Source organism: Gymnoscopelus microlampas (assembly GCF_963454915.1).
Source record: "Gymnoscopelus microlampas genome assembly, chromosome: 4".
NCBI classification, from domain to species: Eukaryota; Metazoa; Chordata; class Actinopteri; order Myctophiformes; family Myctophidae; genus Gymnoscopelus; species Gymnoscopelus microlampas.
In genome coordinates this window covers 4,859,679-4,884,321 of record NC_139941.1, presented here as the reverse complement: position 1 = coordinate 4,884,321, position 24,643 = coordinate 4,859,679, and the positions used below count along the sequence as shown (strand labels likewise).

The 24,643-nt window shown below is 41.3% G+C and overlaps 1 protein-coding gene across 2 annotated transcripts in view; it reads left to right on the top strand.

Annotated features, from left to right (window-relative positions):
- LOC311044272 (major facilitator superfamily domain-containing protein 6-A-like) overlaps positions 1-24,643 on the top strand; it is a 31,917-nt gene that overhangs the window by 495 nt on the left and 6,779 nt on the right. For both annotated transcript variants that reach the window (XM_084055722.1, XM_084055723.1), the window contains exons 2-10: positions 4,432-4,754; positions 5,868-5,973; positions 7,040-7,469; positions 8,971-9,185; positions 10,001-10,314; positions 11,060-11,273; positions 13,375-13,489; positions 17,317-17,414; positions 23,493-23,654. In XM_084055722.1, coding sequence (XP_083911848.1) covers positions 4,434-4,754; positions 5,868-5,973; positions 7,040-7,469; positions 8,971-9,185; positions 10,001-10,314; positions 11,060-11,273; positions 13,375-13,489; positions 17,317-17,414; positions 23,493-23,654 — 1,975 coding nt within the window. In that variant the 5' untranslated portion in view covers positions 4,432-4,433. The remainder of the gene's footprint in view (positions 1-4,431; positions 4,755-5,867; positions 5,974-7,039; positions 7,470-8,970; positions 9,186-10,000; positions 10,315-11,059; positions 11,274-13,374; positions 13,490-17,316; positions 17,415-23,492; positions 23,655-24,643) is intronic.

The following is a 24,643-nucleotide window of genomic DNA, read 5'->3' as shown; positions in this document are numbered from 1 at the left end:
ACGCGTTCAGATTTCAAATATGAAGTGCGTACCCTAAAGCCATGGATGTTACAAGTTAAAGCGGCCTGGTCTAAGCACCCGTGTCTTCCGTATTGTTCAATAAAAAGCATTTTAATCCAATCGGCGACCATTTTCATTTTTTATTATTATTATTGTATAATGTATCAGAGTGCAATACACCTCCCAACCGACAGTGGTGTGTAGTTGAAAGTATATGTAGAAAATTCGAAGAAAATGGCCACCGATCGGATTAAAATGCTTTTTTATTGAACAATGCGGAAGATAAGGGTATTTAGACCCAGGCGCTTTAACTTGTTACATCAGTGGCTTGGGGGTCAGCACTTTATTTTTGAAATCTGAACGTTTATGTAGATTTAGTGGTTGTAAATGTAAAACATTTTCAAACCAGGAACAAGTGATTCCATGACTGTCATGGTATGACTCATATGAGTCATGTTTCAGGGCTAACATAAGAAAGAGGCTTTGTTGGCTTTGTTTATTCGCCATGAAGGAGAATACATGAGTTATGCGTTTTAATTCCATGTTTTATTAGATATACAGGATTATAAATAAGTTACACGTTTTAATTCATTGGATCGAGTTGTTTTCGTCCTGCTTGGAGCTGGTTTACAGCGTTACTTTGGCGTTACAACGTTACTTCCGCATATGATAACGATGTGAATGTCAGTGGTGTAAAGTAACTGAGTACATTTACTCAAGTAGTGTAATAAGTACAATTTTGAGGTATTTGTTTTACTTTGCTGGAGTATTTCCAGTTTTCTATACTTTTACTTCTACTCCACTACATGTCAGAGGCAAATATTTTACTCTAATGCAGTTATTTGAAAACTTTAGTTACTAATTACTTTGCAGATATAAATTATTATTTATATTATAAAACATACATTAACCATTTCAGCCCTATTTTATACATAGGCTATTTGAAAATAGCAGATCTACAAGCTCACAAAGCGTTATCGCATCTGCTATTATTATTATTATTATGTTTTACATTTCAGTACTTTTACTTTTAGTACTTTAAGTATATTTTGATGCCCATACTTTGGTGCGTTTACAGTAAATGCACAGTAACAGTTTTACTCAAGTAACATTTTGAACACAGGCCTTTTACTTGTAACAGATTATTTTTATATTGTGGTATTGCTACTTTTTACTTAAAGTAAATTATCTGAGTACTTCTTCCACCACTGTGTAAATGTCAACCTTGATGATGTCAGCCCGTCCCGCCGGACGCGTCATGTCTTTACTTTATGAAGTCTATAATAGACCCCTTAACAGACGACGTCACACTGGCTGCACGCAGCCAGTATGCGCGCAACGAAACCCATTATATCAGGTCTCGTTAGGACGCGTCTCACTAGCCAACACACACAAGAGGGGGTTGGGGTGTGCTGAAACCAGTGCACCCCGAAACAGGTTGGGAATTGATTGCGTGAAACAATCACCTGTGCGTCCAGGCTCAATGTTAGTAAACAAATAATTGGTCTATAAGCTCTATTCACAGCAGCCATATTATCACTTCCTTCACAGGTGTTACCAATGATTTTAATGAAGGCTCTGTTCCATTTAGTCTAGCACAGTGGTTTCCACGACCCCCATACCTCTGAGAGTGTACAAATGGAACCAAATGGACCCTTACGGGGCCATTTGGTTCCATTTGTACACTCTCAGAGTTACACACCTGTAAGGGGCCATTTGGAAGCCCATGAGGGTCCCTGGACCCCAACTGTAGACCCACTGGTGTAGCAGAGTGTTTCCAGTGAGCCAACATGCACAATATCAGCACCCTGACTCTGTTTGACCAGAATGGAACAGAACCTTCATTAGTATCATTGGTAACACCTGTGAATGTCTTCATAATATGGCTGCTGTGAATAGAGCCTATAAGTCTGGATTCACCTCATGATATGATGACACAATGCTGTGTCTTCTTTGTCTGTTGACCGGAAGAATCCTATTGATTATTTGATATTTGATATATTTGATATATTATATTGTTATTTTCAGTGGTGGAAAAAGTAGGCTACTCACATTTTTTACTTTAAGTAAAAGTATCAATACTGCTCTGATCTCTTTCAAGCAAAAGTCTGGAATTCTAAATTTACTTGAGTAAAAGTACAAAAGTATTGGTATAAAAATGTACTTAAAGTACCAAAAGTAAAAGTACTAAAATGTTTGAACGCGTTGTGAGCTTGTAGATCAGCTATTTTCAAATAGCCGATGTAAACAATAGGGCTGAAGTGGTTAATGTATGTTTTATAATATAATAATTTATATCTGCATAGTAACTAGTAACTAAAGTTTTCAAACAACTGTATTGGAGTAAAAGTACAATATTTGCCTCTGACATGTAGTGGAGTAGAAGTAAAAAAATATAGAAAGCTGGAAATACTCCAGTAAAGTAAAAAATACCTGAAAATTGTACTTAAGTACAGTACTTAATGAAGTAAATATACTTAGTTACTTTACACCACTGGTTATTTTAGTTCAGCTATGAGTGAAACGTGTCTGTTTCATTGGAAAGCTTGTAGAACCTGTTTGTGACACACACGCACACACACACACACACACACACACACACACACACACACACACACACACACACACACACACACACACACACACACACACACACACACATACACCTACCTACCTACCTACCTACCTACCTGTCCGGTTGCCTTCATAGGAGAAACTGCCCTTTGTAAAGACTGTGTAATTTACATATTTAAATCATGCATGTCAGTTACTATCTTTCATGCCATTCAGTTCAAAGGTTGTAGAGGAACGTACTGTAGGTCACTTAGTTTCCCTCTGCTGATAAGTCTGGTTTGAGCACACTGGTTCTCAAAGGGGTCATTGAGGGGTTCCAGGGGGTCCGCAGCAAAAATGAACATAAAGGGATATTTTCATATTGTCTACTCCAGGGGTCTTCAACAGGGGGTCCGGGACCGAGTTACTACAGGGGGTCTGCCAAATCTTTGTGTGATATGATTTTTTTTTTTTTTACATTAACCACTTGAACCCTAGCATCCCTTTTCTGAGGAGAAAAATAGCAGTTGTGAGCTTGTAGATCTGCTATTTTTGGCAAAGAGTAGAGGGAAAAAAGAGAAGTTTATTCTGAAACACAATTTTATACAATATAGAGGGGGTCCCTGCTTCATCTCTCTCTCAGCTAGGGGGTCCTTGGCCCTTGACCCCTGGTCTACTCGCTTTTAGGAGCACCGTGGACAGTTTTTAAGTTGCTTGATTTAGTATTTAGATATTTGACATTCATTTTATCAAAATAGCGGATCTACAAAAGCTTGTAGGTCAGCTGTTTTCAGTGAAGATATAGAAGAAATATTAGGGTATAAGTGGTTAAGCCCTGTTTTGTTGTTCAGGTATTTGAAAATATCCAATCTACAAGCTCCGATCCACAAGCACAATCTCGGGACGCATTGTGCAGGTCCTTTTAAGACACTGGTTCTCAAAGTGGGGTCCCGTGGACCCCCATTAGGGGGTTTCAGGGGGTCCCCCAGCTAAAGTTGGTTAATGCTGCTGTGGCATCAGAATCAGTTTAACCACTTTAACCCCCTTTTATATTCCAAAATAGCAGACGTACAAGCTCACAATGCATCAATGGAACACGTTGTGAGCTTGTAAGTCTGCTATTTAATTATTTCTTTTTGGGGTGAAAAATCTTTTCAAACATATCTTTTTTGGGGGATCGCTAGCACAACGTATTTTCAGATGTGGGTCCATAGCTAAATAGGCTATACATGAATTTGGGGGTCCTTGATATGAAAAAGTTTGAGAACCACTGGTTTACAGAACGTATCGTTCATCAATGTGGACACTCACATAGGCTAATTATATAGTTATAGCTACAAGCTAAAATTGTAGGTCTGCTTTTCTCGCTATTTTTGCCAAATTTGGAATAAATAAATGAAATAATAATAATAATAATAAATTCAAATGTCGAAAGATTTCTCTCAAAACCACATAGGCTTTTTTATATAGTTTTGGTTATCGTGTTCGTGTTCAGTGAAAGTAGGCAGTCTAACTTGTATACACGAATCCAAGGAGCGCTGCCCTGCGCGCAGCCATTGCTGCAGTGTCAACGCTCCACGGACGCGACACCGCAGCAATGGCCGCCTACAGGCAGCTACAGGCAGCTACAGGCAGCGCGTCTGTGGATTCGTCTATACCGGCGCCTAGTCAGAAACGCCATCCAACAGTGTCACACGAAAGTAGCCGATCTACAAGCTTGTATTTGTAGGTCTGATTTTCTCTCTAAATTGTTTTATAAATAAATGAAATAATAATAATAAATCAAAATGTCAAAAGATTTCCCTCAAAATCGATTTTGAGAGAAATCTTTTCATCTTTTTATATTTGACTAAAATGGATTATTTTGATTTCTCCCAGACATGTCGTCTGACGACAAGGTGTGCATCCTGACCGAGGATGAGGAGGAAGCCAAGAGGAAGTACATCCTGTCCGAACCCTTCAACACCCTGTCCCTGGAGCTCCACGCACACACGTCGGAGCCGCCGCCCCCTTCGGACGCGTCGGCCACGCCCCCTCCAGAGGCCCCTCCCCCCACCTCTAGCACAGCCCCCTCCATGGACTGCTGTGAGCGGGTGTGTTTGCGCGTCAACAGTCGTCTGCTGGTGTCCAAAGTGTTCTATCTGTTCTTCTACGCTGCGTACGGCTCACTGCACCCCCTGCTGGCCGTTTACTACAAACAGGTACAATTAATGTCGAAACCTTGTATCTCCATATTTCAACTTTCTTTCTGCGGGGCGGGACAAAAACACCAGTGTGTAGATACCCTAACCCTACTCTGATTCGTTGGAACAACATCCAATCAGCAACGACGTTGCCTACGTAACAGATGACGTTCTGAAATACGAGTCAAATAGAAGGCTGGCCAGACTGAAAGCGAAGTGAGAAAAAAAAATCCGCTCAACGTAGTGAATCAGGCTGGATCCCAGGCTAATACAACAGTGTCACACAAAATGAGATCTAGTTGTACATCTGCTAGTTTTGATTATTATACGTTTTTTTTAAGTGCAAGTGTCATCTGTCTGTGGGTTTGATAAATATTGAACTAATGAAAATTGTTAACAAGAGCTTTGGCTAAATAATAACTACCTTGGATCTATTAGCACACAGGTTTTTTTTTCCATTTCCTGAAAAGTAATGGTTTTGGACATACAGGGTTTCTATCCGACAGCGATGATCTACAATTTAGACATTTAGCTGAAGCTCTTATCCAGGGCAACTTACAAGTCGTTACTGTGTATTAAAAAGCGCTTCTGACAAAACCAGCTTACTCCATTGGATCCTCAAACTTTCTGCTAAACCATCTCCACGAAAGGGGGGTGGAGTTACTGTAGCTAGTTTTGCTGACTCCAGGCTCCACCCCCTTTTGACCCTTTTGACCTCCAACCTCATTGTGAGCTTGGAGGTCCATGCAGCAGTTCTTATCAATGATGAACAAAACCTCCTAACTCCACTTTTTTTCTGAAATAATGAACATTTTGTAGTTAGCTGGTTTCTGCCCGACAGCAGAGAAGTGTATTAAACATAAACACGCTTCACTCTTTCTCTCTCAGCCTCACGTCAAAGCGAGTGCCGACACAAGGCAGTATCATTGCATTTAGATCCCATAACCTGAGGACATGGGGCGGTCGGCTGAAACTGCGATTGGCTGAGACACAACCAGCCTCTGTTTTACTAGACAATTTTCAAAATAAAGGTTGCAATAAACCATTACAGCTGGTCTTTGATGCTTGTTGTTTCATGTAAACCTTGTTGAAATGTGCTTTACAAAATAACGTTCCTTGCCTCCCAAACAGCTGGGCATGTCGCCCAGCCGCAGCGGGCTCCTGGTCGGGATCCGATACTTCATCGAGTTCTGTAGCGCCCCCTTCTGGGGAGTGGTGGCTGACCGTTTCAAGAAAGGCAAGTAGTGGCTGCAGCTGTCGATTTATTCTATCTATCTATCTATCTATCTATCTATCTATCTATCTATCTATCTATCTATCTATCTATCTATCTATCTATCTATCTATCTATCTATCCTTAAACGTCCTATTGGTATCACTATCAGTGTTGCTATGCTCATTTGGGATGTGCTTGCACTGTATTTTAATGATGTGGCGCGCACGTCGCTTAACACCTACACTATGGTCATACAATAGACAACTGATATGCATCTAGACTCATTCCTATGTTAATGTACCTGGTGTGAGTCGGGAGCCTTTGTAAACTTTGTTGAGGTGTGAATTTAGACCCGATACTTCATCGAGTTTAAAGTTGTTTTAAATCTATCCGTGTGCCTGCACGTGCTCCTGTTCAAATAGGTTCCTGCACGCCGTGCAAGGCCGTCCCATGAGCATTGCACCCCTGATCACTATGAAAACACCTTTCAAGGGTTTAAAAAAAATGTTTGATATTATTATTATTATTATTATTATTATTATTATATACAATATTAGCGTTATATTGTGATTACAATCTTGGTATTTTGCTAACTATTTGGGGGCCCACTTGCAATACCCTCGTGGACCACCAGTTCAGGTAGAGAACCACTGAATAGGCTCTATTCACAGCAGCCATATTATCACTTCCTTCACAGGTGTTACCAGTGATACTAATGAAGGCTCTGTTCCATTTAGTGTAGCACAGTAGTTCTCAAATTTTTGAATTTCAGATTTCCACGACCCCCATAACTCTGAGAGTGTACAAATGGACCCGTAAGGGTCCATTTGGTTCCATTTGTACACTCTCAGAGTTACACACCCGTAAAGGGCCATTTGGGAGTGTTTCCAGTGAGCCAACATGCACAATATCAGCACCCTGACTCCATCTGACCAGAATGGAACAGAGCATTCATTAGTATCATTGGTAACACCTGTGAATGTCTTACAATATGGCTGCTGTGCATAGAGCCTATTAGATTCACAACTACTTAAAATCAATGATTTGTTATAATCGATTAAACGGATTAAGTGTTTCACCCCTCAAGGCAAGGCGGTTCTGCTCTTCTCCGTGCTGTGCTGGCTGGTGTTCAACTGCGGCATCGGATTCGTCAAACCGGCCGAGATGAGCTGCATGGAGAAAGGGGGCGGGGCTTCTCTCACCACTGCCGCCCCGCCCCTGCCCCCGCCCGCCGCCCCCACCACCACCACCACCACCACCACCACCATCCCCCCGCTTCCCTCCGCGAACGAAACGTTGCCTAGCGACAGCTCCACCAATCACAGCCGACGCGCCCGCAGTGCGGAGGATCTTCCCCGCCTGCCTCTGGTCCCGGCGGGGTTTTGGGATTCGAACCGCGAACGCCGGAGGATGGAGAGGAGTGTTAACAACACCGACACGATGAATGCCACCGTCGGAACGTCCAACGCGACCATCAAAACATCCAACGGCACCATTTATGCAACAACTTCTCCAAGGTTAGTGACGCACACAGGTAGGGCCATGGCGGTGTTAAGGCAGAAGCCAGTGGTCCTCAAACCTTTTCATGTCAAGGACCCCCAAATTGATATGTATTTGGCTACGGACCCCTATCTGAAAATGTTTTGTGCCAGCCAGGGACCCCCAGAAGAGAATATTTGTGCTATATATATATGTATTTTTTTTTTAAAGTTCAAAATACAGATATACAAGCACTGTGAGCTTGAAGATCTGCTATTTTTGAATAGTCAACGTATAAATGGATAAAGTGGTTAAAATGAGTGTGATGCTGTATTAACAGTATGTAACACATTTTGCTGGGGACCCCCACTTTGAGAACCACTGGCATAGGCAACATAGGCACAAGCCTATGTGCTATTGTGTTTGGGGGGGCGAAAATACACTGTTTAAGAAAAAAAATAATAAAGAGACAATACAGTATTGATGGGACAAAATTTCACGTAAATGTCCCCCTAAATACTTAAGCATTGACAAGATTATTGCAATAAACAAAATATGCTTAAAACTCTTAAAATGACACCACGCTTGAAACCACACCAGCCCAGATTCCATATTCTGGGGCAAACATTAGCGAAAAATAGCAGCTCACAATCGACGTGTGGTGAGTTTGTAGATCTGCTATTTTTGGCAAGTGAAAAGTGCTTGGCAAAAGCAATCTCACGATAAATTAAAATTAAAATTAAACTTTAATTATCTATCCAGAACATCACCTAGGCCTGTCACAATTATTACATAATCGTCTAATCGCAATTATTTGAGATAATCGCAATTATTTTTGCGTAATCGTCATAATCGTTTCCATGTTGAAAAATGTTCATACATTATCAAATATATAAAAAAGCAGAAATTGCAATTTTTACACGTATAAAACTATTAAATATGTCAATTATTTCTTTGTATATTTAATTATTTGTCATATCTCCCCTGTGCAATTTTTGATTACGAAGCCTAAAAAGGCAAACGGAAATAAATAAAATATTCATATGTTCCAAATGTTCAATGGCCAAACACGCAATTCAATCGTTAATCGCAATTATTTGAGCGACAATTAATAGGCTCTATTCACAGCAGCCATATTGTGAAGACATTCACAGGTGTTGCCAATGATACTAATGAAGGCTCTGTTCCATTCTTGGTCAAACAGAGTCAGGGTGCTGGTATTGTGCATGATGCCTCACTGGAAACACTCTGTTACACCAGTGGGTCTACAGTTGGGGTCCAGGGACCCTAATGGGCTTCCAAATGTCCCCTTACAGGTGTGTAACTCTGAGAGTGTACCAGATGGAACCAAATGGACCCGTAAGGGTCCATTTGGTTCCATTTGTACACTCTCAGAGTTAGGGGGGTCGTGGAAACCACTGTGTTACACTGAATGGAACAGAGCCTTCATTAGTATCATTGGTAACACCTGTGAAGGAAGTGAGAATATTTCTGCTGTGCATAGAGCCTATCGGCAACTTAAATGTTTAATCGTGACAGCCCTAACAGCACCCGCCCTGCAGAGACATTCAACTACAACTCCACCAACTCATCCACCACCATCAACACCACCACACACGCTCCTCCTCCGCCCAGCAGCACCACCGTCAGCACCACCTCTCCTGCTCCAACCAGACCCAAGGAGTACCAGATCATCTACAACCAGAGCCAGGTGGAGAACATCTTCCTGCTCATTCTGCTGGTCATCATCGTGGGTAAGGATGCTCATTAACGACCACTTAAACCCCAAGCAACGTCCATATTCTGGGGGGGAACATTAGCCAAACAAATGCTCACAATAAATCGAGACACGTTGTGAGATTTTTGATCAGTCCACTTGCGGTATCCTCAGTGTCGGTTGAGAACCCTCTGACTTAAAGGGATAGTTCACCTAAAAACATTACTTTTTTACCCCATGGAGACTTGAATTCATGGATATTTTTTTTGTTTTTGTCGCATTCCTAAGCCAATAATTTGATGACCAGTGGACCGGTAGGCAGCTGTTTCGGTAGGAGACACAAAGGAGACTCTTTGTGTCTCCTAGCGGAACCGCTGCCGGTCATCAAATTATTGGCTTAGAAAATGCGACAAAAACAAAAGTCTCCATGGGGTGACTAATCGATAAAAAGGTCATGTTGGGGGTGAACTATCCTTCCTCCCATCATGTATAATGCCCCCAAAAAAGAAATTAAAAAATATATATATTTTTTCAAAAACACGTGAAACACGTCATTGGCATGTTTCGCCATTGCGGTAAAACACGTGAAACACGTCAATGGCACTCAATGAGTTAAGTGAAGGTGGTGGCCGCATGTGGTCCCCGGGCCGCCAGTTGCCCATGTATGCAGTAATTCGTCACTCTGTGTGCAAAAAAAAGTGACCAAAAAAAAACGAAAGTTCTGAGACCGACCATTAGAACTTCTCATTGACGTCATTTTCTAGTTATAACCTACCAACCCCATAAGAACTTTGTTCTGACATTAGACGGTAGCATGTAGGGGCCTTAATCATTACCGTCTCAAAATCACAGGCGAGTTCTTCAGCGCGCCGGCGGTGACCATCGTGGACACGGTGACGCTGCAGAACCTGGGAGCGCACCGCGACCGCTACGGCCTGCAGCGGATGTGGGGCTCGCTGGGCTGGGGCGTGGCCATGCTGCTGGTGGGCATCTGGATAGACCACACCCACGTCACGGTCGCCATAGACGGCGTGGGGTGCGTCCTGCCCGAGTACCGCCTCCACAACTACCAGGTGGCCTTCATCGTGTTCGGGGTGCTGATGGGCGTCGCCCTGGTGGTGGCCACGCAGTTCTACTTCGACAAAGGGGACGGGGAGTATCGGCAGGTAATGGCCTCGCTAATATTGATTATTCTGTCGCTTCATTTTTTAAAGTAATTGTTTAATCCATGAAGATCGGGGAAAGCATCTCATGTGTCATTTTAAGATTTATTTGGCTATTCAAAAATAGCAGATCTACAAGCTCATAGCACGGCACCGAATGCCGTGCTATGAGCTTGTAGATCTGCTATTTTTGAAGAATCTTGACAATTTGTGCAAATATTTGAATACGTATATGTTTTAACAACATTTTTAACTCAAATCTTTCCTTCTGGGGGGGTCCCGGGAACAACATATTTTGTCGGCGGCCAAATACATACATACATACATACAATTTTAGGGGTCCTTGACATGAAAGAATTGGAGGACCACTGATATGGCAACATAGGGTTTTTCAGAAAACTGATTTAGAAGACATTTGTAAAGATTTGCGCAATTGTTTTGGATTTTTCAAAAAATAGCAGATCTACAAGCTCGTAGCGCGGCACATATGCATTCCTGGTCTTAATGGGATAATCAAGAGAAACTAGTAAAAAAAATATATATAATTATATATATATATATATATATATATATATATATATATATATATATATATATATATATATATATATATATATATATATATATATATATATTTAATCAAGTTTATCACATTTGTATTTACATTAAATCAAATATCGACAAATGTCATGTTATCAATTGAAACGCGTCAATGTAGTTGAAACAACGGTTCCATTCCTGTCTGCAGGAGGAGTTACAGGAGGGCAGAGCCACAGAGGAGGAAGGGGACGGGTCTCCGGAATCGGGCACGTCTTTTTCGGCGGACACGACGGATCAGGAGTTCCACTACAGCGACCTCTTGAGGCTGCTGTGCAGCGTGCGCTACAGCTCTGTGCTGTGTGTGGCCTGGTTCATGGGCTTTGGATACGGATACGTGTTCACCTTCCTCTACTGGCATCTGGGTAAGAAAAAAAAAATATATATATATATATCCTCCTATAATTTGACAAACCTCTGTAACTCTGTCTGTTTGTAGTCGTGTCATGGTGAAGCTGCCCGGTTCTCCTCAGTGGCTGGAGCAATTGCTCTGATTTTGCACACAGCCATTGACCATTACCATCTGAACTTAACTGCGAAGCCCGTTTTTCAATGTCACCAAATCTCAGCTTCTTATTAGCGTTTATGTGTCAAACAATGGGAGATGGCGTTGGCAGGTTTTGTGCGAGAAACAGGCAGCAAGGTCTATGAAAACAAGGCCAAACGAAACGAGCCCTACAAGCAACGAGGTCTATGAAAAGAAGGCCAAACGAAGCGACTTGCCTCTTGGAAAACAGCCGATCTACAAGCTCACAACGCGTCCCCACACCCACCTGCACTTTCACAACCAACGCCAAAACACACTACCACCAATATTGGGGGGGGGTTGCCCGGGGGGGGGGTTGCCCGTGGGGAGGGGTGACCGCGGGGGGTGCCGCGACGGGACCCGCGGGGGGAGGAGGGGGGCGGCACGACGGGACGCGCGCGGGGGGGGGTGGGGGGAACCGCGTGACAGGAGGTGCAATAACCCCAAGTTTGCAACTACTTTCGCCTGCGCCCTTCACCGGGTATGGTCTAGTATATATAAGTTTTAACGTATTGTTAAATATCGATGCTGTTGGGCAGCAACGATGTATAATGCCATATTTTTTTCCGTAAATTAATGGCATACTTTGTTGTACAACAGTGTCACACAAAAGTAGTAAATAGCCGATCTATAAGCTCACAACGTGTCGCGATGTAGGCTATTTTGAAAAGAGCAAATCTGCAAGCTTCCATGTCGTAATGTGACGCGTTGTGAGCTTGTAGATCGGCTATTTAAAAAGGAAAATGTTTGAACAAATATTGTATCGGGGTCCCTGGCACAAAATATTTTCAGATGGGGGTCCGCGGCCAAATACTTATTAATTTGGGGGTCCTTGACATGAAAATGTTTGAGAACCCACTGGCCTATTGTATAACAAACTGGGGTTCCATGAAATGAGGAAGGTTGAGAATGGGTGTTTTTAAATCAGTGGTACCCAAACATTTTAGCTCGAGTCCCAAAAGAGAAATCAGACGTTTGCCCGGGACCCAAACTAGCGAAAATAACAGATCTACAAGCTCACAACGCGTCACTTTGCGGCGTGTTGTGAGCTATTTTCACTACTTCTTAAACGTTATTTAAATGTATTTATGGACATTTTTTAATTTTCTGATTTCATTCATGGAATACTTTTTAAAAAATGGAAACGTTTTTAATTGATGAAGTTTTTCTGTTTAAACTTTTAAAAATCTTTTGAAATAAGATATATATATATATTTAAATATAGGAAACAAAAAAAGGGAATATTTACTCGCGACCCACAAAAATTGCACCGTTTCCCACTGTTTGGGAAACGGTGTTCTAAATCGTTGGCTCTCAAAGTGGGGTCCTTGGGGGAATACCAGGGGGTCCCCAGCAAAAGCAGTTAACCCATTGAGACCTGAAGCCGATTCTACATGTCTCCTAAATCTCAACAGTATTCTGAAAAACGTATGTTTCTATATCAGTGGTGCTCAAACTTTTTCATGTCAAGGACCCCCAAAATGATATGTATTTGGCCGCGGACCCCCATCAAAATATTTTGTTCCAGGGACCCCGAGAAGCAACGATTTGAGTTAAAAATGTTCGCTTTAAAAATATAAATATTCAAAGATTTTCACGATTTTTCAAAAATAGCAGATCTACAAGCTCGTAGCGCGGCACTCGGTGCCGCGCTATGAGCTTGTATATCTGCTATTTTTCAATAGCCCAAAGTGTTAAATAATGCTTTTTAGCTCAAATCTAAAAATGACACTGTTCCAGGTCTTAATGGGTTAATATAGCGTCGCAATCGTTTTAACCACTTTAACCATATTTTATACTTCAGCTTTTTATTTATTTATCCTGCCACAAAAATATTTTGAGACAGGGGGTCCGCAGCCAAAATAAACATCATGTTGGGGGTCCTTGACATGAAAAGGTTTGATAACCACCGTTCTAAACGTTGTCTTGTGTTTCCTCAGAGGACCTGAAGGGGACCACCACGTTGTTTGGTGTGTGTTCTGTGCTCAGTCACGCGGCAGAGCTGGCCGCCTACTTCACCAGCCACAAGTTCATCGAGCTGGTCGGACACATCAGGTATAAGAGAGAAGCATGTTTACACCAGGGATCCTCAACCTGGTGGGCCGTGAGGATACTGCAAGTGGGCCCCCCTAATACTTGGCCAAAAAAACAAAGCTTTTTATGATGAATTAACAGTAAAAGGGATAGTTCACCCCCAAAATGATTTGTTTTTTTCCTAAGCCAATAATTTGATGACCGGCAGCGGTTCTGGTAGGAGACACAAAGTGCCTCCTTTGTGTCTCCTACCGGAACCGGCTGCCTACCGGTCCGCTGGTCAAATTATTGGCTAAAATATATCCATTAAAGGACGACTTCACCACTTTTCAACATATCTTCATATAATAGGTCCTCACTAAGGCTCATGATGAAATGGTACCATTTTTTTCTAATCAGTCTGTGTCTCAGAGGAGGACTGTGGACAGTTCAGAAACCTGTCTACCAGTGACATCATCGCTGGGGAATCCAAGCTAATCGAAACTGCAGGCTTTGTATTCCTGGAAAGTTGCAATGCAATAATAGATCCTGTTCTCGCCTTAATAAAAATCTGAATCAAAAAATTGTAATCTTTTTTGGGAAAAATAAATCATGCCTAACGATGATGTCACTGGTAGACGGGTTTCTGGACTGTCCACAGCCCTCCTATGAGACACAGACCAAGTAGGAAAAAAATGTATAATGTTATCATGAGCATTAGTGAGGACCTATTATATGAAGATATGTTGAAAAGTGGTGAAGTCGTCCTTTAATTCAAGTCTCCATGGGGTGACTAATCGATAGAATAGTTTTTTTCTTTTATTATATCCCTTTGAAAAAATATGTTTTCATTGTGACACATAACAGGGGTGTCACAATTCTCAAAATCCACGTTTTAATTTCACTTTGAATGTTAAGGTCACAATTTGACTTCACGGACCATTCTGTCGCTTTGGTGATACACTGCATTAGCCTAATTAGGCTAATGCATTATACTTTATAATTATACTACAATGTATCTATGTTGTCTAGATGAAGTACAAATATTGGTCAACTTTTGTATTGATAAAAAAATATTAATCTTTATACGAGTTTGAAATCTGCCAATATATATGCAACGTCAGAAAGAGATGGACTACAATATCTGAAATCCCTCAGGACTCTCTGCTCAGCTGTTTCCAATGCTCATTTGTTAATTGTATGGGCTTCTTTCTATCAAATTCAGTCTATTCTGTTGAGGGAACAGAGGGCCTCTTATGGGATGTCTGCTCTGCTGTGGCAGGGAGCAGTGATATCTGACACCACAGTGTTTGCTTACACACACACACACACACACACACACACACACACGTTTGTATGACTATACTTGTGAGGACATCGTTTTAAGGCAGCAGAGAAAATAGCCGAAACATAGCCGAGATCTACAAGCTTGCGCGCTGTGAGCTTGTAGATCTGCATTTTTTTGGTGCGTGTGTGACATTGTCTAAAGTATAGAATAAGGAAAACTCTAACGGTAAACCTGAATCTATTCCTTGTAAACCTATAACTGTACATCTATTTTAACCATAAAACAACCAGGAAAATGGTCCTGTCTATTTGTCAAATACTACTATACTTGTGACGACATTTGGCTCTCACAAGTGTAGTAATACAAGCACACACACACACACACACACACACACACACACACACACACACACACACACACACACACACACACACACACACACACACACACACACACACACACACACACACACACACACACACACACACACACACACACACACACACAGACAGTGTCAGCTTACGGGCTGGGCTGTCTAACCTGTAGAGAAAACAAAGCAGCTCTTTCACCAGCCTGCAGGGCAAACCAAGCAGCCCGCTTTGCGTACTCTGGTGCATTTACACAAGTGCTGTATTTAAGTGAATTTGTGGAGTGTCTTACTTAACTTGAATATTCATGTATTTTTTTTTTATTATTTTGGAAAGCAGCTGAAGGACACAAACAACTTTGTGTTGCATGAGTATTTTGTCGCTGTCAGATGGAAACCCTGTATGTCCAAAACTGTTACTTTTCAGGAAATGTAAAAAAGTTCCAATGGATTCATTGTAGTTATATATAAGCTCTTGTTAATACTTAATATTAATACTTTTTCATATTAACTTACAATAGCCAATCTACAAGCTTGTATATCGGCTATTTTTGCTACTTTTGTGTGACACTATGACAAAGTAGAACATTATGTAGGGCAAGAGAAATGTATTAGTTACAATTAGTATTAAATAGCTCTGTATTCTGGTAATACTCATTGCTCTAGAGTCAGAGTGTTTGTTCAGTAACAGGGGGTCTCCTTGTCTGTCCAGCTATTTAATAAGCAGAAAAGGCATTTTCAGGTTGGCATGCTAATCTGCTCTATGCATAGCCGCCATATTGGAAATAAATTGGGCCTCTTCTTACTTCCTTCACAGGTGTTACCAATGACACTAATGAAGGCTCTGTTCCATTCTGGTCAGGGTGCTGATATTGTGCATGTTTGCTCACTAGAAACACTTAGTGCAACAATTTTGGTTCCCAAATGGCCCCTTATGGTGGGTGTGTAACTCTGAGAGTGTACACATGGAACCAAATGGACCCTTACGTTATGGGGGTCCTTGAAAATAAGACAACCACTATGCCACACTAAATGGAACAGAGCCTTAATTAATATTATTGGTAACACCTGTAAAGGAAGTAAGGAAGGGGCCCAATTCATTCCCAATATGGCTGCTGTGCATAGAGCTTATTGTATCCAATCAGGAGAGAGAACTCACACAGTATACAGGATAAACTAGTGAAATTGGAAGTTACGACACAAAGTGAGCAGACAACATTGGAACTGGAACATTATAAAATGAAGCTCATTAATGTGTACTCTCCTGATTGGCTGAAATTGGCAAATCACCTGAACATGTATTTTCTGTTTATTAAAACACTAGAGACAGGGAGACCCCTGTTACTGAACAAACACTCTATAGCAATGATTACTATCTGAATATAGAGCTTTAACCTTTTAACAAAAGAAAAACAGTGTTGTTTTAAGCAAATACATGTCACTTACTACCTTTTTATTAATTTACGAAGAAAAAAAAAAAGAAACAACATAAAAAGTACAAATGTGGACATAAGAGGTTTCTGTCCGACAGCAACATTGTTTTAATGTTTTTTTGGAAGCTCATGACTTTCACTCCACTACATTTTAAAGACAAATATTGTACTTTTGACTCCCCTACATTTCTAGAAAGGGACAAAGTACATTAGGAAAGACAGACATGTTGTGAGCTTGTAGATCTGCTATTTTACAATACCGTTAAATGTATACAGTTACACGGTACTTGAGTAAAATGTACATAGTTGTTTCCCAGCAGTACACAGTGTGGTTGGAGCAGCAGGTTAAAGTCCATCCAGTTATCTTGCGTGTGTGTGTATTACTATACTTGTGAGGACCACGTGTCCCGAAAGTATAGTAGAATTTAAGAAATAGACATTTTAAGGACAATTTACCTTGTCCTCTGAAGAAAAGAAAAACGTTTTTTATAGTTGAAAATTATGTTTAGATTTAGGCTTACAATTAGGAAATGATTCATGTTAGGGATAGGCATTTAGAGGTTAGGTTTGGGATTGGAGTTTTCTCTGTTTTATACTTAGATTGTGCACTGATATCACAAACTGAAAAATAGCCGATTTAGAAGCTCGCAACATGTTCGGTTTGTTGCATCCCTCCTAAAAATCACACACCCAGTTACATTCTACATTATGAAGAATACTATATTTTTACTGACTAGAATTAAGTAATGTATTGTGTGTGTGTGTGTGTGCGCGCTTGCAGGGTGTTGTATATTGGCCTGGCGTGCAACACGGCTCGATATCTGTACATCTCCTATCTGACCAACGCATGGATTGTCCTGCCCATGGAAATACTGCAAGGTAACACACACACACACACACACACACACACACACACACACACACACACACACACACACACACACACACACACACACACACACACACACACACACACACACATTCATGTAATCAATTCCCAACAGATACCCAAACCTGTTATGTTGGGGTGCGCTGGTTTCAGTTCATTCAACCTCCTCTTGTGTGTTGGCTAGTAAGGTGCGCCCTAGCGAGACATATGTACTTCACCCGAGAACAGCTGACATACAAGCTCACAACCGCGTCGTGGATGAGACCGTTGTGAGCTTGGAGGTCTGCTATTCTCGGCCGTTCTCTGCGCGCGACACCTTTGCGCGACGGAGCATAAATTAGGCTTGACGGGCTGCAGCTGCACGAGCAAGAGCAGCTCCCTCTGTTCTTATGACAGCCACTGGAGGTGGGGTTTGGGGGACAACTGCTTTGAATTGCTATTGTTTACACACAACAGAAACCAAGAAATATATATTTCAAGAGCGAGAGATCACAGTCAAAATCCTGAGCATTCTTCCTCCACACTGGGAGAAAAACAGCATCTGAAAGATTGATGGGATGCATTTTTACACGTGAGGCTGTGACCACTTTTACATTGCATCTTATGAGCGCTGGGGTTCAGTTGGTGCCGGCCTGCGCGCACATACTGGTTCTTATCAGTGTGACGTTGTCTGTTAAGGCGTCTATACTGACCATGACACTGACCATGACACTGACCATGATTCTGACCATGATACTGACCATGATACTGACCATAATATGGAGACACAAGGACAAGGGGTGCATTTCTCCTTTCCGACATGTCGCCTTTCCGACGTTGACGAACCCTATACCTAACCCTAACCCTAACCCTAACCGCACGCGGAAGCCACTAGTCGGAGTGGTGAGATGTCGGAATGGAGAGTGAACACCAAGGACAAGTACCTTCTAGACACAATGACCAGTATGGGGACACAATGACCATAAATAATAAAAGAGTGGCCGCATACTCGTAGCTGCCAATGCCAATAATGTGGTGTGGACACAGAGACAATCATGTATTGTGGACACAGTTTCGGAGAGACTGAGCTGCCTTCTTCTGGGTAAAGAGACCAATTGCGACATTTAAATACACAGATGACACCCATTACATATCAGAAGGGTGTGACCACTCAATCAACAAATCAACCAAAGTCAGGACCAGTACTAATGGTGGACAAATGCCAGTCTACAGAGTTGAGATGGAGAACAGGTGAACAGACTCAGATTCACATCAATTCAATCCCTAATGTCACATGAAAGATGCACCGACTATAGCAAACAAAGTAAATCTATGCCTATACAAGTGAAAAGAACCACAGAAAACAACACAACATTACAGTCCATTGATAATCCAATATGGTAAACAATACAATGAAAGAGTACACAATAGTGCAAAGGACCTTTTGTGGAAAAGCTTGAGCTAATTCTCATCAATGTATGACATATGGGCTGTGGAGTGGCCGTCTATGAATGGAAAGAACAAAGGCTTTCAGGACCTGTGATAGGGCCTGACATCCCTGTGACATGATACTGACCATGATACTTACTGTACATGTTACTGACCCTGATATTAGCCATGATACTGACCAACATAGCAGATCTACAAGTTCACAACATGTCTCTATATCTCTCCAGCTCTTTAATAAACAGAAAATACACTTTCGGGTCAGGATACAAATGTTATCCAACCAGGAGAGAGAATTCCTACTTCAGGATACAGGATAAAAAAAAATACAATTGGAAGTGATGAGACAAAGTAATGAGCAAATGGAACTGGAACTCTATACATTTTAAACTGATAAATGGGCTCTCTTTCCTGATGAAATTGGTGTCCAACCTGAAAATGTATATTCTGTTTACTAGAGAGATGGAGAGACGGGGAGACCCCTGTTACTAAACAAACACTCTATAGTAGGGTTTTTCAACAGGGGGTTTTTACCTTATCCACTTGAAACCTAGCATCCCTTTTCTGAGCCAAAAATAGCCGATCTACAAGCTCACAACGCCTCGCGCTGCGAGGCGTTGTGAGCTTGTAGATCGGCTATTTTTGGCAAAGAGGTATAGGTGTAGAGGGAAAAAAGAGCAGACCATGTAAACAAAAAATGTTTAATCTAAAACACATTTTTATACAATATGGGGGTCCCTGCTTCAGCTCTCTCTCAGCTAGGGGGTCCTTGGGCTGCGTTGAAGACCCCTGCTCTATAGCAATGATTATTCAAAATGTAGCTCTTAGCTTTCTCACACACACACACACACACACACACACACACACACACACACACACACACACACACACACACACACACACACACACACACACACACACACACACACACACACACACACACACGCGCGCCCGCCGCCCGGTTACTTTCCAGTATAAAAAAAAGAGAAGCAAAGAAAGACCTGTATTCCAATGGATACTTTTAATTGGTTCAATATTCATAAAATCCACACACACTTAAACACTTTCATATTTACTTAAAAAAAAAGAAGAAAAACGCAGAAATAGCAGATCTACAAGCTCACGACACGTCAAGCTTGTAGATCGGCAATTTCTTTCTTTTGTATGAATACTATTCACTGGTTCAATATTTATAAAACCCACACAGACACGCTTGACCACTTTCAACCTGGCAAACCTGTTTTGGGCATGTCAGTATAGGCAAAACATAGCCGATCTACAAGCTCACAACATAAACACATAATGTCATATGACAAAGTAACTAATTTATGGAAAGAAAACGACTTGAATAAACCCTGGAGCACAAAAGTGAGTTGCGAGCCTCATCTCTTTCTTGCATTGTTACTGTTTCTACAGTTAAAGCTCAGCACCAAAAGTACGGAGGATGTGCGTTATTTGTTTTTTCGGAAAGAAAACGACAACATAAAAAGATGAAATATGGACAATATCAAATTGTGCACTTTTATTATACCTGACTATTATCCTACATATAATTAAGGGAAGTCACTCACACTCCAGTCACACTCTCTGTTCCGCATTTTTCTCCTCACTGGCTTGCGCAATTGATCTCAACTTGCACACAGCATTGACCGTTAGCATCGCCATTACTGCGCATGTGCGGCCACGTGCACATTCACGCGCGGTCTGTTGTCACGGCTACGGTCCCCCAGGCTATGGGGATGTACTCTGTTATCACGGTCCCAACCAGTGGCCAGTCCCCGGGTAGACTTAACTACGGGCTGCAGCTCTCTGTGCTACAATAGTAGCGTGAATGTGTATTGTTTACTCATTGATACAGTGGACGGAGCGCTTATTATGTGCGATCTCACCACGTGTCAGAAAGTACATTATTTCAAGTATTTTCATGTTGGAAGACGACACAAGCCGGCCGGGACAAAAACTTTTCTCTATGACAATAGGCTCTATGCACAGCAGCCACATTGGACAGAAATTGAGCCCCTTCCTTGCTTCCTTCACAGGTGTTACCAATGACACTAATGAAAGCTCTGTTCCATTTAGTGTAGAACAGTGGTTCTCAAACGTTTTAATTTCAAGGACCCCCATAACTCTGAGAGTGTACAAATGGAACCAAATGGACCCTCCCGGGTCCATTTGGTTCCATTTGTACACTCTCAGAGTTACACCCTCTCAAGTAACCATGAGGGTCCCTGGACCACACTTTGAGACCCACTAGTATTTCTAGTGAGCTAACATGCACAATATCAGCACCCTGACTCTGTTTGACTAGAATGGAACAGAGCCTTCATTAGTATCATTGGTAACACCTGTGAAGGAAGTCAGAAGAGGCCCAATTTTTCTCCAAAATGGCTGCTGTGCATAGAGCCTATTGATTGATTATTTTTGACAGGTACATTGCAAGTTGCTGTACTTTGTCCTCTACCCTGAGCCATCCGACCCTAGCAAAGTGAGCAGGGGTTAGATGAGTTGTAGGTGAAAGGCCAAGGAGTAGCCTTACCAGTTTGTTTTGGGATGTCTGGAGCCTTGTTTTTAAGGCCTTAGAAGTGTTGTGGTACCCTGAGGCGCATGCATAGTCGAAGTAACCTTGGATGAGGGCCCCTGTTAGAGTCCTCAAAGTATTCTTGCTGACTAGAGAGGAAGCGGTACGCTAGGCAGAGAGTAGGCTACAGATCGAGTCAGAGCTGGGGTGGGCAACTTTGATGATGGAGAGGGCCACTATATTTCCATACTCGCTCCAGAGGCCCACATTGCATATACTGTCGGGCAGAGACCTCTTGTCTCCGTATTTTAACTTTTTTCGTAAATTAATGCTTTACTTCGCCATTCTTTGTAAAAAAAAATAGCCGATCTACAAGCTCAAAACCCGTCGCAGCACGACGTGTTTTGAGCTTGTAGATCTGCTATTTTTGCTATTTTGGAATTTGAATTATGAAAAGTAACATTTTTGTTTAATTTCAAATGCATTTAGTATACTTATGTTAACTTTATGAACTTAAATACAAATAACATTGGACATAAAAAAGACAATATAATATTAATACTAGTTAATAAGCTACTAATATAGACTGAAGTAATTAAAGCGGGTCATGTTTGCATGTTTGGAATTGTAACAGCTGAAATCAATAATATATCAGTATTCCAATATTAACCTGCGGGCCGCATTAAGTGAGGGCCGCCAGTTGCCCATGTATGAGTCAGAGGAATACACAGACGGCTGTCGTCTTACCACAACAGCATAGCGCAGTGAACCCCAACCTGGGGTCCTTCGTGGACCACCTGCCTCAAAAACAGATTTATTTAATTTGATAATGTGCCCATCCCAAGCTGATCTCTTAACAACGCTCTCCCCCAGCCCCAGACTGTCTGTCTCACCAGCTGTGCTCAATCAATGCCATTATTAACATGTAAGACCGCAACAAACTTGGCCTCCCAAAGTTTAACTAAACATATACATGTAGGCTACTGTGTATAACCCAAAGTCTGCAAATACTTTTGACTGCACACATCCCCCGGTATGGACTAGTATTTCATATATTTCTTCTCTGTCATCGGCTGTATATGTTTTATAACACACACACACACACACACACACACACACACACACACACACACACACACACACACACACACACACACACACACACACACACACACACACACACACACACTTGTATTACTATGCTTTTTATGAATGCCATTTTTTTTACCTTAATCCTGAAGCCGGAAATAGCAGATCTGGCTTGTAGATCTGCTATTTACGGTACACAATCAGGCATAACCCTAAGCAAACGTGTGTGTGTGTGTGTGTGTGTGTGTGTGTGTGTGTGTGTGTGTGTGTGTGTGTGTGTGTGTGTGTGTGTGTGTGTGTGTGTGTGTGTGTGTGTGTGTGTGTGTGTGTGTGTGTGTGTGTGTGTGTGTGTGTGTGTGTGTGTGTGTGTGTGTGTGTGTGTGTGGAGGGGTTGGCTTTGAGCCAGTGTAAAGGGCAGCTGAGGACAGGAAAATGGGTGTGTTTGTTTTCAAACTTATCAACAAACCAAAAGCTCCTTTTCCTCTCTGTGATGCAGAACAGGATGTTAGTTTAATGTCTCTTTATTCTGTTAATCATTAACTCTTTTTACAGGATGTACACCGGTGGTTGTCAACCTGTGGGATAATGCAAGTGCCCCCCCGGATTTTAATTATATGTTATTGTTATTTATATTTATATTTATATTTATATTTATATTTATATATATATATATATATATATATATATATATATATATATATATATATATATATATATATATATGCGTATATATGCGTATATATATATATATATATATATATATATATATATATATATATATATGCGTATATATATATATATATATATATATATATATACGCACGCACGTACGTACGTACGTACGTACGTACGTACGTATGTATGTATGTATGTATGTTTTGTGTGGACACACCAAGGCGAACACTGCCAACCATGAACCATTACATACAGTCCTTTCCTTCCCTTCACAATCCCTATTTTACACTATCTCTCTCGCTCTCTCTCTCTCTCTAGAGAAGACCCATTTAAGAGACATTATTTGTCTTGTGTCCTATAGGAATCACTCATGCATCGGTGTGGGCAGCCTGCATATCGTACCTCAGCGCGGCGGTTCCTCCAGCATTGAGGACCTCAGCCCAGGGGATTCTGCAGGGACTGCATCTGGGTCTGGGACGAGGCTGTGGAGCCATGGTCGGAGGGGTCTTCGTCAACTACTTTGGTATGGATTTACCATTTTAAATGTACAATTTAGGTATTCAGCAGAGACTTTGTCTGCTAAATTTTGTGAAAATGTGAGCAAATATTTGAATATGTGTTTTTTTTTAAAGCGAACATTTTTAACTCAAATCTTTGCTTCTGGGGGGTCCCTGGAACAACACATTTTGAGATGGGGGTCCGCGGCCAGATACATATACTTTTGGGGGTCCTTGACATGGAAAAAGTTTGAGAACCACTGATATAGCAACAGTAGTTTTCCAGAAAAAAAAAATGCTTTTTTTTGCTTTAAAAAATAGATATTCAAAGATTTGCACACATTTTCACGATTTTTCAAAAATAGAAGATCTACAAGCTCATACCGCACTGGCACTTCTCCACTACATCTCCGATGCAAATGTCGCAGGTCCTTACTCGCCACTACAATTATTATTTACTCCACTACAATTATTTGACAACTTTAGTTGGTAGTTACGTGCAGATTTAGATTATTATTACAACAAATACATTAAACAATTAAGCCCTATTTTATACTTTGGCTGAAAATAGGCGATCTACAAGCTAACAATGCATTGTGATCTTTTATACTTTGGCTATTTTTTTTACATGTTTGACACATATTTGATGGTAGTAAAAAGTATTTTTTGATGGCAATAAAAATAACTTTTTAAATTTGAATTCAGGACTTTTAGAAATCTGATTCCTTCTCCCATCCCTGTTGTATTTGTTTATTTACCAGGGACAATGCACAATACATATATTGCACCAGAAATAGCTATAAGCTCATCTGAACCCTAGCATCTCTATTCTGGGGCAAAGATTTGATAAAAAACAGCTCATATACTATACAAGCTTGCCGCTTGTAGACTTACATCTGATACAACAGTGACCTCTAGTGGAGGATATTGTTGACCGTTTGCCAATATTGCAGTTTCTCTACAATAAACACATATTAAGACATTTTTAAGTCACTAATATTACAACTTAAATTGT